Genomic DNA, 19,073 nt, shown 5'->3' with positions numbered 1-19,073 from the left:
ATGTGGATCCATTACGTCCATATCAGGTCCAACAACCTTTTGTTATAGATTTTTAACGTTAGTGTACAAAAACTTGGTTGATGAAATATTTTTCTGAGTAAAGGTATCATAAGAAATAATATTAAGATCTGTTAAAAATATTTAAAATATTGTATGTTTAGAATGATTAATGTATTATCAGAAAAATAATAAATAGTTATACATAACTCCAACAACTTTTTTATATTATATTTTTTAAAACTCTTTCCTTTTTAATAGTATTGATTCGTTTTAAGTGAAAAGTATATAAAAATATAATATCTAAACAAATAATTTTCAAAATCTTGAATAATCAATACTGATATCGTGAAGTCAGGTTAGCTTTAATAGAACCAATGAATTTCTTCATTTTTGTGAAGGTAACATGAATATTCAGAAAAATCATTTTTAAATATGAAAATATTATCAAAATATTGACGGTTGAAAGTTTAGTGTATGATATGAGATTTTAGTGGGAAAGTTTATACATGATATGATTACTTTATTATAAACGAAAGAGGAAGTTAGAATATACCCATATATGTCTTGTAATTTATCTTGCTTTAAATCATATATTATATGATTTTTTTTTTGTCATCATCATATATTATATGATAAAAGTGATAATATAAAACATTAGTTTCAATGCTTTTACGATTAAAAATTAAAATGATAAATATAGTAATAGTAATGATTAGGATTTAGGAGTGAGATTTAAATAAATAAAAGAATTGACTAAATTATTTTTAGAGAAATATATGATAACATATTGTTAGAATAAATTTAAGGTAAGACCAAAAAATAATAAGTTAAATGAAAGGGTCCAAACAACTTTTATAGGTAGATTTTTTTAGACTCCTTCCCTTTTAATAGTATTGATGTAAATATAATAATATGTAAGATATTTAGTTTTTCATCAAAATAAAATAAGAACCAAAGCAATTTGGATAACCAAATTAATATTAGAAAATCCACGAAAACAAAATGTGATAGTTACTGATTTTCTTGCTTTTTATATATATAGATATTTATTTCTTTTTATATTTTTAATAAATAAAAGAAAAACTATAAATATGGGTATAATTATCATTTATCCTTTTAATGAAACATAATTTAATCACTTTAGTTATTGGCACTATTTAAGGACTAAAAACTAAAATAGCTATTTAGCAAATTTACCTTGATTGAAAACTCTTTATATCTTTAATTCTTTTTCAAGTAAATTTAAAATGTATCTATATCTAACGGTTTAAATATTATTTTGTTAGCTTAAAACACTACTATATTATGAAATAGTAGTACTATATTGTTGCTAGTCTTACAAAGAATAGTATGTATATTGTTAAGTCATGATACTAAGGTAGCAAGACGTTTGCTCAAAGGTTGAAGAAGATGTGGCTTTTAACAGAACCAAGCATTACAAAGCTCAAGGCTTTGTTTGCAAGTTAAATATCTTCAAAAAAACATGTATCATTTTATATGGTAGTTAATCAGAGGACATACAACAATTACAAGGAATTTGAATCATCGTCATATGTAATGTGATAATATATGTCAGATATGTTGAAAATGTGATGATTCTGTAATCCATGCCATCTTCGAATTCTACCAGCACTTCAAGCTTGGACTCTAACAGCTACACCATCCCATCCTAGTATATTCCAAGTGTCCAACATATAGACTAATATAGATTATTTCTTTTGGATGAAGAACATTATTGCAGATCCAAGTGTTATGCTTAGAGAATATATGTTTGGTAGATGGTTATTAGACCTTTACATTGATATTTAGTGGTTGTGGAAAAATAGCACTGGAAAAACATACTTATGAGCACAAGAATCCAAAGACGAAAATTGCATTCAAAGCAGGAAGCGCTACGCTAGGTAATAGAAAACATGTTATTTCATTCGATATGACAACACTTTGGGACTGACTGCAAAATATAATAGCGATGTTCGGAGAACCTTATGCATACCCAAATTTCTCGACATAGTTAAAAGAGATTCAAGAACTGAAAAAAGATTCAATAATTTCAGGATATTCTATATTTTTTGGAGACATAATGAGACGTCAAATTTTTTAGGTAGAACCTTGTTGGTTATTTTTATTTCGGTTTAGTTATCCAACCACCTCTAATTTGTATAATTGAATAATTTTTTTGTTGAAAAGAATAGTATTATTTTATTTCTTTCTATCTAACTAATATACATTTTTCTCAAAAACGTCTATTTTTAATAACTATATTAGTTATATAACATTTATTAAATAATAAATCATGCATTGACAAAAAATATAAATAATGCCATATATTTAGAAATGTTACATTAGGAAATTGGATTTTTTTTTTATAAAATGTCAAATGATATAATAAAATTGTTAAACGTACGAAGTAACAACTCAAATACACGAAATTAAGTAACAAACAAAATAAAAGGAGTAAAAATACATTATTTCTTTAATAAAGCTATACACAAGTCAAAAAGAAAGATCTGAAACCAAGCAGTAATTAAGAATATTAAATACCCTTTTGGAAAAGACAAGGTCCCAAAGACCAAGCTCTAGATTCATTAACACACACATTCACACACACACCATCTTCAACCTCTCTCTTAATCTCAATGGACTTTTTCCAGAAAGCCAAAGCCGTTCGTTTACGGAGCCACCACGACAAGTACCTAATCGCCGACGAAGACGAAGAGTCCGTCACTCAAGAACGCAACGGCTCGGCAGGCGCAGCCAAATGGACGGTGGAGCCAGTCACAGGCTCCTCCGATCTCATCCGCCTCAAAAGCGCTTACGGCAAATACTTAACGGCGTCAAACAAACCGTTTCTCCTCGGAGCAACCGGAAGAAAAGTCCTGCAGACCAATCCGAGCCGTCTCGACTCGTCTCTCGCCTGGGAACCCATCAGGGACGGTGCTTTGGTCAAGCTCAAGACACGTTACGGCCACTTCCTTCGCGGTAACGGTGGCTTGCCTCCGTGGAGAAACTCCGTCACTCACGATATTCCTCACAGATCGGCGACTCAGGATTGGATTCTTTGGCACGTCGACGTCGTCGAGATTCTCACCGATCAACACCAGCTCCAGCAGAAGCAGCAGGAGCCTCCGTCTCCGCTTCATCATTCTGATTCTCTCGACTTCGAACCTGGATCTCCTTCCAGATCTAACCGTTTCTTCCGACAGGAGGTGAGTTCTCGAACCGACAAAACTTTCCAACTGAAGACTCGTTGACTTTATGTTTTTTTTTTTGTGTTTTGGTCGTAGTCAACGGATTCAGTAGCGGTCGGATCGCCGCCTAAATCGGAAGGGAGAGTGATATACTACCACGTGGCGGACGATGAGGGTGAAGTTGAGGATGATTCCGTTGAGGTGAAGTCGTTTACTTTCAAAGGCAATGGGGTTGAAGAGCTGACTAAGAGGTTGAAAGAAGAGAGCAATGTGGATGATGTTATCGTTTGTACTCGTAGTCCTTTGAACGGCAAGCTTTTCCCTTTGCGTCTTCAGCTTCCGCCGAATAATGCCGACATGACTGTTGTTTTAGTACCGGTCTCGTCCAAAAGTGAGTTTGTTCTGTCCTAAATTGCAAGTCAAAATCGTTGCTTTGGCACTAATACTCTGTTTTTTATTTGATGTAACAGTAGCAGAAGGGTTCATCAAGTGAGAGGTTTGTATGTTTGAAGCTTGAGCGGTGAAAGTGAAAGGCTATAGCTGGAAATGATTTGTTGTTAATTCAGTGGATTTGCCTGAGATATGCTGCTTGATTATTTAAACATTTATGAATTATACAAAATATTGTTTGCAGCGGTTAGTGATTCTCGCTGCCTATTAATACAATCTTTTTACCTGCTCTGCGACTAGCTTTTTGTTTTGTTTGCTACCAGTAATCTGAACAAGAGCAGGAACCGTCTTTGTAAGTGATAGAACGACACTATCTCTTACAATGATCTCAGTGTTGAACACTTTTGAGATTAGTTTAATAACCTCGTGGCAATCGCTGCAGACGTGTGGAGTCTAAGGTTTATAAGCTTATCAGATTAAAACTGATGTAGATAAATATTTGGGATATTTTCAAATATTTATTATTTAGTTTAATAAATATTTAAATAATTATCTTTATTATTTTAGGGTTTTATGGTATTTTTATATATACCGACTAGCCGTAACTAAGAGTCATTGGTTGTTGTATTTTAATGGATTTGAAAATTCGAACTAAATCTAGTGTTATTGGTTATGTGATTTTCAAATCTGTATTAAAATCATGTGTTATTGGTTTAATGATTCATAAATTCAATATCAAATCAAATGTTATTTAATCGTACGAATTTACTAATATATTTAATTTATAATGGATTTGAATGGATTTGTTTGTATTTTTTAGTTAAAAATACAAAAACTCAAATCCGAGGGAAAACCTCCGGATTTGTATATTTTACTTGGATTTATAAATATTATATGGATTTCTAAATCAATCAAAATATATAAACCAATAACACCTGTAATATGAGTTGATGATTTATTAATAAAATTGAGAGTTCTCTTTTTATTGTTCTTTGTTTTTGGTAGATCATTGATGACAGCAAATTTAAAAAGACATTGATCTAGGTATTCTTAGATTAGATAAGATCTTTGTATTTATCTAGTTTTCCGGGTATTCTCAGAATTAACGGATCTCTAGTTTTAATGGGGAGTCTCTCACAGTGTTGGTTGGCGTTGGCTAGAGGTGCTTGAGAGCGATTCTGTAAATAACCAATGGATATCAGCTTGTCGTCTGCGGGACTCTTTTCTAACCCCACGTTCAGTAATTAGTTTTCTGAACATCCTTCCACCGGATAGCCAATGCAGGAAACCTTAGACAAGAGACATATGACCTTATGTTTCTCCCCCAATTTGATAAAAGAATAAGCTTAGTCTATTTATTCCTTAAATGTAAATGAATGTTAAAATCATAGTTGATGAACATTCTTTGTAAATTGTAATTAATGAAAAGGAATTTACTATTTTCACTCCTTCTTTCGTTACTATTTAAATTAGAGACAATGTGTGGAATATCTCCAATTAAAGTTCAAATTTGCTAAATGCCCATAATTATGGATAACCCAAAAATGAGTAACATTTTGACACTGTGCAGACGGAAATGTCCTTATGCTTTGTCGAAAACAAGTAACTCTAGATCTATCAGCTAAATATTTACATAGCAGGTAACAATCTACGTACCAACTAACATATACGCTAATAATTTCAGTATCATCTAACAATCTTTGTATCAAACAAATGTATCGACTAACAAATCATATATCAATTAATGAAACTATTAACAATTAATTAGTTATCTATTAAATAGCTCCAAATATATTTGTAACAGCTAACACTTCATGTATCGAATAAGAATCCATTAAAATCTAAATAATAGCAAGTAAGTAATAAAATATCTACTAACGTATATATTATCTAAAAGTTGATTGTGATTCGAAATTGGAAATATTGGAATTGGGGTGAGATAATAATATTAGCATTATGGGTATCAAAAGAATCAGAATAAAAAAATAAAGATTTGTGTTGAATTAAAAGATGATTTGAAGAATTTGTACGAGAGATAAAGAGATTAAAACACATAAAAGGGAGAGGAGAGAAAGATAGAGATAAGGGTATTATAGTCATTAAAATATTAAAAAAACAAGGTTATATGACAAATTACATGAATTTCTGATGCATCTACGCTAATTACTCTTTAAATTAAGCCAAAAAAGTTTTATAATTTGAACAGAACAACAACCTGAGAGTGCGCTTTTGTTTGGGCTTCAACGAATCGCAGCCCACCTGAAGTAACTCCACAAAACGCACCGCAGTATACGTAAGCTCTGCTTAGTGCTTATCCAACAAAGCACGTCCAGCTCAGTCAAGACAAGACAGGAGTACAATAATTGTTTCAAAATTTCAACAAGGTTCCAAACAATGTTATTCAATACACAAAACCGTGTACCACATTCTGCTTGGCATGTTCTACCTGACACGCACTCCACTCTCTCTTCTTCTTCTTCTCCTTCCTCACGCCTCCTCTTTATTCTCCTTCTCAAACTCTCCTCTGCAATACTCTCCGATCCAAATCTAACGTCCTCATATTGTTTTTTGAATTACGAAACCAATGGGGGTTGATTACTACAACGTACTGAACGTGCCCCCAAGCGCGAGCGAAGACGATCTGAAGAAATCGTACAGAAGACTAGCGATGAAATGGCATCCCGACAAGAACCCTTCGAGCAAGAAAGAAGCTGAAGCTAAATTCAAACAGATCTCCGAAGCTTACGATGTCCTGAGCGATCCTCAAAGGCGTCAGATCTACGATCAGTACGGTGAGGACGGTCTTAAGTCTTCCGACGTACCAACTCCGCCTACGCAAACGCAGCGGAGCTACTCCTCCTCCAACAACGACGACGCTGGGTTTCGGTATTACCCGCGAGACGCTGAAGATATATTCAACGAGTTTTTCGGCGCGTCGGGGGATGCGTTCGGCGGAGGAGGAAGGAGGGAGAGTGTCAACGGAGGAGGAAGCAGGTTCAGAAGCGCGGAGGCGGGGAGTCAGACGAGTAGGAAGACGACGGCGAATAGGAAAGCTCCGGCGATCGAGAGCAAGTTGGCGTGTACTCTCGAGGAGTTGTATAAAGGTGGGAGGAGGAAGATGCGAATCTCTCGCGTTGTTCCTGATGGTCTCGGGTTAGTCTTTTCTTACCATCTCTAATGATCATGTTCTTGATGAAATCAAGAATCGTATAGGTTTCTTGATGCGCTGTTTTGTATAGAGTTTATGTTTCTATGTTTGATCTTCTTTATAAGTTTCTTGTTGCTGCATTTGATTTTGCATAGATTACTTGTTTTTAGATTCTTGATTGTGTCAGTCTCTCTGATGATGTCTTTGTTTGTAGGAAGCCAAAGACAGTGGAAGAGATTTTGAAGATAGACATAACACCAGGATGGAAGAAAGGAACAAAGATCACATTCCCGGAGAAAGGAAACCATGAACCAGGAGTCACTCCTGCTGATCTCATCTTCGTCATCGATGAGAAACCGCACTCGGTCTACAAAAGAGATGGAAACGATCTGATTGTAGACAAGAAAGTCTCGCTTTTGGAGGCTCTAACGGGGATCACTATCAGCCTAACAACGCTAGACGGGAGGAATCTGACTATACCGGTTTTGGATATCGTTAAACCGGGTCAGGAGATTGTGATCCCTAACGAAGGAATGCCTATCTCTAAAGAAGCTTCCAAGAGGGGAGATCTTAGGATCAACTTTGATATCTGTTTCCCTTCGAGGCTAACATTGGAACAGAAGACAGATCTTAAGAGAGTTTTTGGTGGAGCTGGAGTTGACAACTAGTTAAGGTTCTTGCATGTTGAGAGAATGTACATACACAATGTGTTTTCAAAACCTCAGAATAAAGAGTTTAAGATGAAACAGATTGGCGCTTCTTGGGTCTTGATACTACTCTTTGGTCAGAAAACCTCTCTTTGATGTCATGATATTTATTCTCAATTACAAGCCATTCGAAAATGTTTTTGTAACTTTTTGTATCTCCAACTACTAATATATTCAAATATACTTCTTTTGATAGTAGCATAGTTCTTTTAGTTACCATATTCACATAACCATTGTTACAGGGTTTTCTCCTCGATATTAACTAAATTTCATACAAGTGGCTGTAACGCTAAGAGAATTTATTATGTTACTAAATGATTTCTCATGAGTATCCAAACATTTTTGTCATTTTTATTCATAACTTTTGAGAAAACAGCAAACCAAAAAACACAACTTCAATAAAAGTGAAACACACACACACAAACACTCGAATGTATAATCTTTTGTTCTTCAAATAAAAAACATATAAATCTTAAACCCTATGCTTTTCAATCTTGTACACAAGTTCATCAGGTTTGGCTCCAACAACCCTATCAATCTCTTCTCCTCTCTTCACAAAAACAAAAGCTGGAAGTGTATTTGCTCTATATGTCCCAGCCACATCCTGCATATACATACCAAATAGCTTAGTCTTGAGCGTTAAAGATTCACGGCTTCGGTTACAAGAAAACCGTAAATGGATCATTCTACCAGTAAAAGAAAGAGACTACTTACCATGAATCTATCCACATCAACCCTCGCAAAAACAGCTTCTGGGTACCTAGAAACGATCTCCTTAACTCTAGGTTCCATTGCTTTACAAGGTCCACACCATGCAGCCGTGAAATCAATCACTAGCTTCAAAACCATCACAATTTGTTCAGTTAGCTTAGAACAGAAGCAATTGAATAACATGTAAAACAAGATTAAACACTGATATAAATATAGAAATGTGTTAAAATGTGGTTTTCTGATAAATATATACCAATTTATTTGAGCCTTTCAAGGAATCAAAGAGGGATCTCCACTGTCTTCTTGATTCCATTTCCACAACCAAACCATTCTTGGTTTCCGTTGATGAAGGAACATCATGCACAGATGAAACGTTGGAACCCATTATCTTCCGAATGTGTGTATATAGAGATATGATTTGCACTTAATTGCTTGTAGCTAATATGAACAAAAGAGAGAACCAGTGGAGCTATATATAGATAAATTTATTCGTTAAAATACTAAATTATCAATGGAATATGATTCAATTTGCTATCCTTCTCTATAACCGTTGGTTTTTTTTCCCAAGAATATAGAGCTTATCCCAGTTTATTTTCGCTTTGTTTAGTTCGATTTAGTTATTCAATATTCTCCTCCACTACGTAAAGGTATTAAAAGTTGATCTAACACAAAAGAAATTATATGCACGTCGTAAATAGGCTAATTATCTTGTTACCTCATTAATTTTCCCTGGCGACGATGTTATCATTTACTTATTCATGTTTTTACCTTCTTATCTTGGGGTTACTTACGTCCTAATTTACATTCACATAAAACTTCTTTGTTCTTCACATAAAACTTACAAGCAGAAATCAGTAATAATACGAGAAAAGAAAAGTGAACGACACGGTGCACTCAATGTAATATCATTTGGTGTAGAAGAATATTGGTGTGTTAAGGAGCTGTCATCAACTCTTCCCCAATGCTTCTTATTCCATTTCGGTACCTTAAGAAACGTACAAAATAAGAATAATAAGTGGAAATGGTTTTCAAATTTATAATCTATTAAGGCCAGATACAATGGGCTGTTGAATAAATACTAGGATAAGACCCGCGCCTTGCGCGGGATTAAGTTATTATTTTTATTATATTTTGGAAAATGAAACAATAGTTTGGCTTCATTTGGATTAATCCGGATATCGGATTGGTTTCGGTTCGGTTCGGTTTTTTTCGGTATTTGGTTAGTAAAATATAACTACTATTCTAAATCCATATTTACTTTGACTTTAGTTTTTCACATACTTTTGAAAGATTTCAACTGGACGACTAAATTGATCAGCCAATCTTGTTGCTTTAAATCATTAGTGTTTATATATATATATATATATATTATTTAGTTTGAATATTCATTAAATAAAAATTCATATGCGTTATATTTTATGATCATTTGTAACTTATTATAACAAAAAAATAATCTATTGATCACAAAATTTTCAGAGTGGGAATATTCAAATTTCTAATAATATATAGACGTTTTGAAAAATTCAAATATAACATATAAGAAAAAATATAAATGTTTTTATTATATATTTAATGTGATTTTTTAATATCTTTCAATAATATAAAATTAAAAAAAAAGAACTAAGATACCAAAATTGTTATCAAATATTTATTATTCATAATAATTAATTTTCATATATACGTTAATCATATTATGTAATTTCGTAGCTTCTAATTAAGGAAAGTGCAAAAAAAATTTGGTAGATTATTTATCAATTCGATAGTTAGTTTAATAAAAAATATAATGTAAGTCAAGATGGACCAACCTATTTTTCTAAGAATAGTATATTTTATATAGTCATTTATTAAATGAGAATTTATAATCATACAGTTCTATGATCATTCATATCATTTTATAACTGAATATTTAAATCATCGATAACAAAATTTTCAATGTGAAATCTTTAATAAGTTTATAATTTATAAATGTTTTTGAAAATTCATTGAAAGTTTTAATATTAAAATATTTATGTAATCTTATGGTATATATTATAATCTATATATATATATAAATATATATGTTTTATTATTAAATGATATTTTTTACTCATATGGTTTTAAAATAATGTGTATCTTCTTATAATATTAAATAAAAATTCATCTTAATACAATTTTATGATCATTTGTAACTTATTATGACAAAAAAAATAATCTATTGATCACAAAATTTTCAGAGTGGGGATCTTCAAATTTCTAATAATTTATAGACGTTTTGAAAAATTCAAAATATAACATATAAAAAAAATTATAAATGTTTTTATTATATATTTAATGTGATTTTTAAATATATTTTAATAATATAAAATTAAAAAAAGAACTAAGATACAAAAATTGTTATCAAATATTTATTATTCATTATAATTAATTTTCACATATACGTTAATCATATTAGGTAATTTCGTAGCTTTTATTTAAGGAAAGTGCAAAACATTTTTTGGTACGTTATTTATCAATTCGATAGTTAGTTTAATAAAAAGTGTAATATAAGTTAAGATGGACCAACCTATTTTTCTAGGAATAGTATATTTTATATAATTATTTATTAAATAAGAATTTATAATCATACGGTTCTATGATCGTTCATATCGTTTTATAACAAAATATTTAAATCATCGATAACAAAATTTTCAATCTGAAATTTTTAATAAGTTTATAATTTATAAATGTTCTTGAAAATTCATTGAAAGTTTTAATATTAAAATATTTATGTAATCTTATGGTATATAGTGTTTAATATATATATATATATATATATATATATATATATATATATATATATATATATATATTTTATTATTAAATGATATTTTTTACTCATATGGTTTTAAAATCATGTGTATCTTCTTATAATAAAAATGTTAAACCATTGATCATTAATTTTTAACATAATAATTTTAATAGTTTTAGTCATTTATTGTCGTTTTTAAAAATTCAAAATATAACATATACGAAAAAATCTAAATTTTATTTTTATAGCTAATTTGATTGTTTAATTTATTTTAATAATATAAAATTAAACAAAAAATGATAGAGGAGATATACATTGTTATCAAATCTTTATTATTAAACTCATTAATTGTCATATATATATTAGTCATTTATGGTAATTCCGTAGGTTTTTTTTAAGGAAAGAAAATATCATATCATATCATTATATCATATAGTTTGACCAACTTATGTATCTAACAACATATAAAAATCGAATGTGGACCTACTTATTTTTCAATTGAATGTAATTGACTACCTAATTGAGTGCCACCTATACATTGGGGCCTCTTTTAATTAATACAAAATTGAGGTTACATCTTTTCAAATGTTCCTCAATTAATATATAAGGGATGGAAGAGGACGGTTAAACTTGGTTGAATAAGATTCAGCTAGTTTGATCAACAAAAATAAGGACAAAATAGACATGTGGCATGAGAGAATTGGACCAAAAATGTTTTAACCTCAAATATAAATATGGTGTTAAATTAACAACATATTTATATTTGAGGTTAAAACACTGTTAATGGATTGAAGTCAGTTTTGGTATTTTTTTCACCTGTTATTTGAGATCAGTTATTTGATATTAAACTTTTTATTTATTTATTATTTTTATACCAAAATTCATTATTTCTAAGACTCTACAAATAGAAACTTATTTCATTTGATTTGGACACTTACAAAATTCATCTTTTGTAAAATAGATTTACTAATAATTTTTAAACATTCAAAATGATGGTTGTTATATTTTTATATTTACTACTTGGAAAATATAAAACAAAAAAAAATATTTTAAAATTTATTTAATATTAATTATTTTGAATTTTTTTTGTATATTGTTTTTGGCAATGTGTAAATATGCATATATAAAGAAAATAAAAGTGAAAAAAATTGTGGAGGTATGGTGTTGAATTATATTAAACAAAACTAGTGTAAATATAAAAAAATTATAGTTGTTGAATAAATATGCGTAAGAAAGAGAAAGTGATATGTAATATTAAAAAGTGCAAATTAGGATACTGAATCTTTTTTACCAGTGTACATAGTCTAAGTGATTGTTTCCTTCTCACACACGACTATATATATTAACAAAATAATAATTGAAAATGTTTTTTAAATGTATAATTTACTATGAGATTCTTCGGTATTCACACACCGATATACATATTAATAAAATAATTATATATATATATATATAAGTAATTATAAAATATATTACACTATACTGTGTTGTTATTTTAACGAAATATGTGATTTTAGGTGTAATAGTTCAGTTAGGTCAATTATACTTATTTGGTATATTAATTTATTTTTAATCTTATTTAGTTTGAAGCATCTTATTCGGTTTCCAAACAACACAATAACTAATCTTATGTCCAAACAATATAAAATATTAGGTTTTATCTTTTTAGTAATTTTCTTTCAAATTATTTGATAAACCGATTAATTGACTAAAAATTTCAATAAAATTTATGAAAAATACAAATCCCTTTTATTAAAACAGAAAAACTCACTTGGATCCAACCTTTTTTATAAGATTTTAAATTAAATACACTTCTCTATTATAAATTAATTAATAAACATTATAAGCGAATAATGTTTTTCTGACGCGAGTTGGACAGTTCAAAATATGACACAAATTGATAAAATAATAAGATAATATTTTCTGGAAACCTTCTGTAAATATATGTCTCCATTAAAATAATAAAATAATAATTTATATGTATATATATTTTATACATGTACAAACAAAACATTTTATTGTTTTTTATATTGAAATGATTTTATCTTGATTTTTCTTAACAGTTCCGTATTATTTGATAATATTTAGTTAAATTATATCTAAAGCCACAATTAAATTCTACATAACATATTTCATATACACAAAAAAATGAGTAAAATAATATGAAACTGTAATTTCAAAACTTAACTAATGTATATACAGTAAAATTAATTATTTTATATTTTATATAAAATATATACTCTAACATAGAAAAATCTAAGATATTTTCTGTAAATTAATAAATCTATAAATTAATAAAATATCATAGTCCCAACACCATTAATTTATAGAGTTTTTACTGTACTCTATGTTTTCAAACAACACAATAATTAATCTTATGTTCAAACAAAATATTACATTAGGTGTTATCTTTTTAATAACTTTTTATTATTATTTTTTCAAAGTATTTGATATATCAAATAATATACTAAACATTCAAATAAGTTATGAAAAAAAATTATAACTTATTTTTGCAAGTTTAGATACTACCAAATAATTTCTACCAACATCAAATAAATTAAACTAATGGATTATTTTATTTATATTTTCATTAAAAATGACATATCTCTTATTAAAATAGAAATATTCATTTGGAATCAACCTGCTTGTTGTAAGATTTTTAATTAAATACAGTTCTCTATTATTAAGTAATTATGAAAAAATATTACACTAGTATCTATATTTCCAAACAACACAATAATTAATATTTTTTTAATGAAATTTCAAATTTATTGATAAAACAAAGTATATAGAATTACATTTACAAAAGAATGGTGACTAGAAAGAATAGGCTCAAGTGTAAAAATAGAAAGCAGACAAAATCTCGTAAACTCCTCCCTATCCAGTAACCTCGTACCACATTTGAAGCAAACCTGCATTGCGACAATGAGGACTATATTTGAGAGGCATAATCATGTTTCGCATTGTCTTGTCTATAGTCCTGTGAAGCTGATCCGTAGATGTCAAGCTCATCTGATGCCTTCTCGCATTTCTTTCTCTCCACACATGATAGATGGTCATTTGAAAGACCATCTTATCAGTATAGAGTCAAGCTGGTGAAGTCTGTTTCCCTTAACCATATTAAGCGTGTGTGTCCAGTCAGGATCTGTTCTCGCTCCAAAAAACCCTCTCACCAATCCTTCCCAGACCGTAAATGAGTACGGACAAGCGAAAACATGTGATCTCTTGTCTCATCCCGCTCTCCACACAGCCCACAGCCCTGAATTATAACCCAGCTCCTCATTGTGTCTCCTGTGGAGAGTCTATTCAATACATCCAGCCAAGTGATGAATGCATAACGTGGAACTCCTTGCAAGAACCACACTACGTTTCGCCAGTAAACCTTATCCCTTTGAGGTCGTATCTGCTCCCATGTGCTTGAGGAAGCGAATTTTTCCTGGTAATCATACTCTCCATGCTTCCACATCACAATATCATCACCAAGATTTGCATCAGGAATTGGCTCTGCAAGGATCTGATTATAAAGAGTTTGAAACCGCCTACTTCGGTTGCCTCTAACACACCATCCCTCTGAATTAACATCTTCACTAACTAGAGCCTTATGAGGAAGGCCTAGATAGATGGTCCCAACAGCTCATGCTACATCAATCTGCCTACCATTCCCCATCAAATTATCAAACCAAAAATAAGTAGTATACCAATTGTGAACCTTCATTTTCATAAATTCATAAGCTAGACCCCTAAGTTTAAGAAGTTATCTCCATATCCATGAACCTGAAGTATTATCTCTAATATCCCAGAAAGAACTATGACGTAGCAAAATAATGCATTACCCAACTTACCCATAGTGAAGAAGGCTGCATAAAGAGACACCATATTAGTCTCAAGGCAAAGACCTTTGAAGAATCCTTTAATCTCCTGACCTCAAGACCTCCTTCGTCCTTGGAGTAGCACACCTCTTCCCCACTTACCTTTGCTTTATGAGTCTGTGCTGGTGATCCTGACCAGAGGAAAGCACTACACATTTTCTTAATTGCATCAAGGCACTTAGCAAGCAGAATAAACGCAAAGCTCCAAAAAATTACTGTGCTTATAATCACATACTTAATCAGCCGAAGCCTCCCAACAAAAGAAAGGCTTTTATTAGACCAGCACAACATCCTTCTCCTGATCTTATCAATGAGAAGCTCATAACCATGACTCGATAAAGTTTTTTTTCGATAAAGGCATACCCAAATAGCGGATCGGCAAGCTTCCAACATTAATAACCTGACTCACGGCCTCAATAATTAATATTATGTCAAAACAATATAAAATATTAGATCTTATCATTTGAATAATCAATACTATTAAATTAGAAACATGCCCAATTGATAAAAGGTTGTGTCCAATATATATTCCCTTTATTTAAGGGTTAGTTATTATTCTCTTTATATATTCATATCCAGTTTTATTTATAACTTCCATTTGATTCCCCTAATTTTCGGATCCACTTGAGTCAAAATCTACGGTTTCATTTCATACAACAATCAATATAAGTAATCATATTAAACATGTTTGACAACATAAATTAATTGACATCAATTTTTTGACCTTCTAACCTAACCTCGATTCTATTCCTAGCACCTACACCTTTTATAAGTAAAATTAATTCAAAAGTTTTAATAGGTTTAGATAGATACAAACAGGTTGATATATATTAAATAGGTTGATTTATTTTATTGTCAATTTTATTTGATATATATATTAAATGGACTAATTTAGATACTTAATCATTTTAAGAATATTTTAATATATTAGGACTGTTTTAATACTAATAATTTTTAAAAATATCATACACAAACATATAAATTTGTTCTTAACTTATAAAAAAATGTTCCATATTTACAGAAATATAAATAAATTATAAAGTAACATTATACCTACGGATGAAAATCTAGAATAAATAAATATAATTACAAAAAACGGGCATACAAATATATGATTATAATGAACATAGAGTATGTCGGATCAACTTCTTGGTTGCTATTATTTTATAAATTATTTTTTGATTAAAATATATACACAAATATGATTACAAATAATAATATAAATATGATGACAAAAAATATATATATATATATAAATTAAATTTCTAAGAAAAAAATGAAAACAAAAAGTAAACCCGTCCTTTCAAAGGGCGGGTCAGAATCTAGTCCTTTATTAATATTCTTTCAAATTATTTGATAAATCAAAATAATTGACTAAAAATTCAAATAATTTTTGAAAAAATTTCAAAATAAATATTACTTATTTTTGCTGGTTTAGATACTACAAATAATTTCTATCAATATCAAATCAATCAAACTAATTGATTATTTTATTTATATTTTTATAAATAAAATTACAATTATTTAAATTTAAATAGTTTTTATCTTAAACTAAATACTGTATATAAATAAAATCAATAATTTGGCATCAAATAAATTTTTAGAATTAGAATTTTATCAAAATATATCATACAGTTAATAACTCAAAATTATATTAAATAATATCTTATACATATATGATTATCTGAAGATACATTAAAAATGACTACATTGTACAATAAATATAAAAACATATACAGTTATGAAAATGTTCAAAATATATATTATATAAAGATAAATGCTTAACTCTAATTATAAACAAAAAGTTTAAAAATATTATAATATTAACCAAATTATTAGTAAGATAAATTGCACAAAACAATTATAATAATGTTAATTAAGCCACATAAATTAAATATTATGCAACTAAAATATCTCATAGCATTAAAACATTTAGTTAATTAAAAAATCAATTAATTTATAAGATTTGCTTTATCAATATTTTTAAAACAAAATGTGATGTCGTGTGGATCATGATTTAGTATTGTTTTAAAAAGGTGAAACATTTTGGTGAAATTGGAGTTGCACTAACAAATATAACCAATAAAAAAATTAAAAGTCATGCACTTATATGAATATTTATAAAATAAGTTAATAGTTAATATTTTCATTTGGTTAGAAGTTGTAAGATTGTTTATAATTTAGTTTTAAAATTCTTTATAATTTATATGAGAAAACTAAAAAGAATATTGTATAATAACTTCTTTCAAAACTGAAACTACAGCGATAAAGAAAAAAATGTAAGGTGTGAAAATGAAATCTAAAGTTTCCGAGAAGAAATGAAGCTCATAAAAGGAATGATTTGTTTTAAAAATGGAAGATATTAGAGAGAGAGAGAGAGAGAGAGAGAGAGAGAGAGAGAGAGAGAGAGAGAGAGAGAGAGAGATGTGGGTTCCTAATATCAAATCTACATCTACAATAGTTGTGTCAAATTAGGGATATGAATGTCCAAAAGGTAAGTGAATAGTTGTCGTTCCATATATTTAGTTTCCTTTCCTTCTATGTATATATCACGTGCAAATAGTCTTAAAAATTAGTTAAGTATATATTTACTAATAACAGAAAATATTTTAAAAATAAGTAATATATATATATATATATATTATTTTACAATATAAATGATGTTTTTTATAATTATAGATTTTTACCAATTATTTCATCAATCATGCAATATATTAATTAAATATGAGATTATTTCATATATATATAGTGAAACGTGCTATAAATGATGTTTTTATGATTTTAGATTTTTATAGATTATTTCCTCAAAAGCACTTACGGCAAATATGATAATTTAGTATATTTATTTGATATATATATAAATATATATTTGTTTTGTATAATCATGTTGATCTGCATTTGATTTGCATTATCGGTTTGATATGTATTTGATTTATTTGATCTGTATTTTTTGATTCTGTAATTTTTGATTTGCGTCATCATTCGTAATCTAAGTATACATCTGTTGTATTTATTTTTACTAAAATTTTAAATTGATTATTAACAAAAAAAAGAAGGAAAAAACTACAGGCTAGCTAGGTTTATGCTTTCAAAAAAGAAACACTGTCTATAGGAAGAAACATAGAAAAAGACGAGCTTATGACCCGATGGTCTTGCCAGGCCATCGTTTTTTTTTTTTGGTAGCCAGGCCATCGTTGCATCATGTTATTGTAAAAAGCTGGTTTTGGGTGTCGCAGGGAGGAGGAGCTCATGTTCTTTATAGTTTTGTCGAAAAAACATACCATGTGAGCAGCGCTAGGATGGTTACCGTGATGCCGTCTATTATTTCTCTCCCGCCACAAGATGTGGACGGTGACTTGGAAAGCTAGTTTCAAAAGGCAAATATCAATCTCGTTTCTGCGAGTGGAGAGAAGTAAAACGAGGGTGATAGACCAGTCAGGATTCACTCGAGATCCCAGTAAAAATCCGATTAAATCAATCCACATAGTGAATGAGTAGGGACAGGTAAAGAACAAATAGTCTCTGGTCTCGTCTGTCTCTTCCCACACAGAATACAATGCTGGATGTAACCCCATGCTCTGCTTTTAGCTCCCGTGGACAGCCGATCCTTAATGGTCAGCCATGTTATAAAAAAGAAGTGAGGAATGGCCTGTGAAAACCAGACTACGGTGCTCCAAGTGACTGTTTGGTGATGGACCCTAATCTATTTCCAAGTTTCTTTGCTGGAAAAAACCGGTTTGTAATCATCTTCCCCATGTCGCCGTAAACAACGATCATCAGCTTCATTATCCACCGGTGGCGAAACATCTTTTGTATTGCCTTTATTAATTAATGATCAAAATGATATTTTCTTTTGATTTTGTGTTTTCTGAAATTGATTTCTAAATTGAACAAAAACCAAACCCAATAGAACTGCTTCATACACTAAAAAGATTCATACATTCAACGCTGTTGTTTTTATAAATCAACATTCGAACCCTTTTTCCAACTACACATTTCTTTGGTATACTTCTTCTCCGGTAGTTAAAGAGTACCCTCCAAACTAAAGGTCCAACTCCCAGTCTCCCATTTAAATGTATTCGCAATTCGGCACTAGACCAATGTCCATTTGGTAACGACAAAATTTTGGACGTGACTAACTTATAAACAAAGGTTATGACTGAATAGCATTAATAGCGCAAAACTTTTAGCGATATAAAAGTTTACTCTCAGTTTAGCTTAAATTTTGTCAGTCCGGTGAAAACACCTTTAATTAGTTTACATCCTTTTACTGTTAGACTGAAGGTAAGTAGA

The 19,073-nt window shown here is 29.7% G+C and overlaps 4 protein-coding genes across 4 annotated transcripts; 2 read left to right on the top strand and 2 right to left on the bottom strand.

Moving 5' to 3' along the window:
* Positions 1 to 2,553: 2,553 nt before the first annotated feature.
* Positions 2,554 to 3,869, top strand: LOC106434983. Its single transcript, XM_013875842.3, has 3 exons — positions 2,554 to 3,206; positions 3,285 to 3,579; positions 3,659 to 3,869. Exons 1-3 carry the CDS (start codon positions 2,637 to 2,639, stop codon positions 3,679 to 3,681), a joined length of 888 nt encoding a protein of 295 aa, XP_013731296.1. The 5' UTR covers positions 2,554 to 2,636; the 3' UTR covers positions 3,682 to 3,869.
* A 2,103-nt stretch (positions 3,870 to 5,972) lies between these two features.
* On the top strand, positions 5,973 to 7,624 carry LOC106434980 (dnaJ homolog subfamily B member 1). The gene is made up of 2 exons (XM_013875840.3): positions 5,973 to 6,731; positions 6,941 to 7,624. Exons 1-2 carry the CDS (start codon positions 6,163 to 6,165, stop codon positions 7,392 to 7,394), a joined length of 1,023 nt encoding a protein of 340 aa, XP_013731294.1. The 5' UTR covers positions 5,973 to 6,162; the 3' UTR covers positions 7,395 to 7,624.
* Positions 7,625 to 7,760: 136 nt separating this feature from the next.
* On the bottom strand, positions 7,761 to 8,646 carry LOC106434982 (thioredoxin H7). The gene is made up of 3 exons (XM_013875841.3): positions 8,398 to 8,646; positions 8,148 to 8,270; positions 7,761 to 8,037 (listed from the first exon to the last, which is right to left on the bottom strand). Exons 1-3 carry the CDS (start codon positions 8,527 to 8,529, stop codon positions 7,906 to 7,908), a joined length of 387 nt encoding a protein of 128 aa, XP_013731295.1. The 5' UTR covers positions 8,530 to 8,646; the 3' UTR covers positions 7,761 to 7,905.
* A 5,434-nt stretch (positions 8,647 to 14,080) lies between these two features.
* Positions 14,081 to 14,936, bottom strand: LOC106434970. Its single transcript, XM_048740317.1, has 3 exons — positions 14,843 to 14,936; positions 14,754 to 14,768; positions 14,081 to 14,523 (listed from the first exon to the last, which is right to left on the bottom strand). Exons 1-3 carry the CDS (start codon positions 14,934 to 14,936, stop codon positions 14,081 to 14,083), a joined length of 552 nt encoding a protein of 183 aa, XP_048596274.1.
* Between the last annotated feature and the right edge of the window lie 4,137 nt (positions 14,937 to 19,073).

The sequence above is a fragment of the Brassica napus genome, chromosome A9, assembly GCF_020379485.1.
Source record: "Brassica napus cultivar Da-Ae chromosome A9, Da-Ae, whole genome shotgun sequence".
NCBI lineage: Eukaryota > Viridiplantae > Streptophyta > Magnoliopsida > Brassicales > Brassicaceae > Brassica > Brassica napus.
The sequence above is the reverse complement of the archived record's forward strand: the minus strand, read 5'-3'. Positions and strand labels throughout refer to the sequence as shown.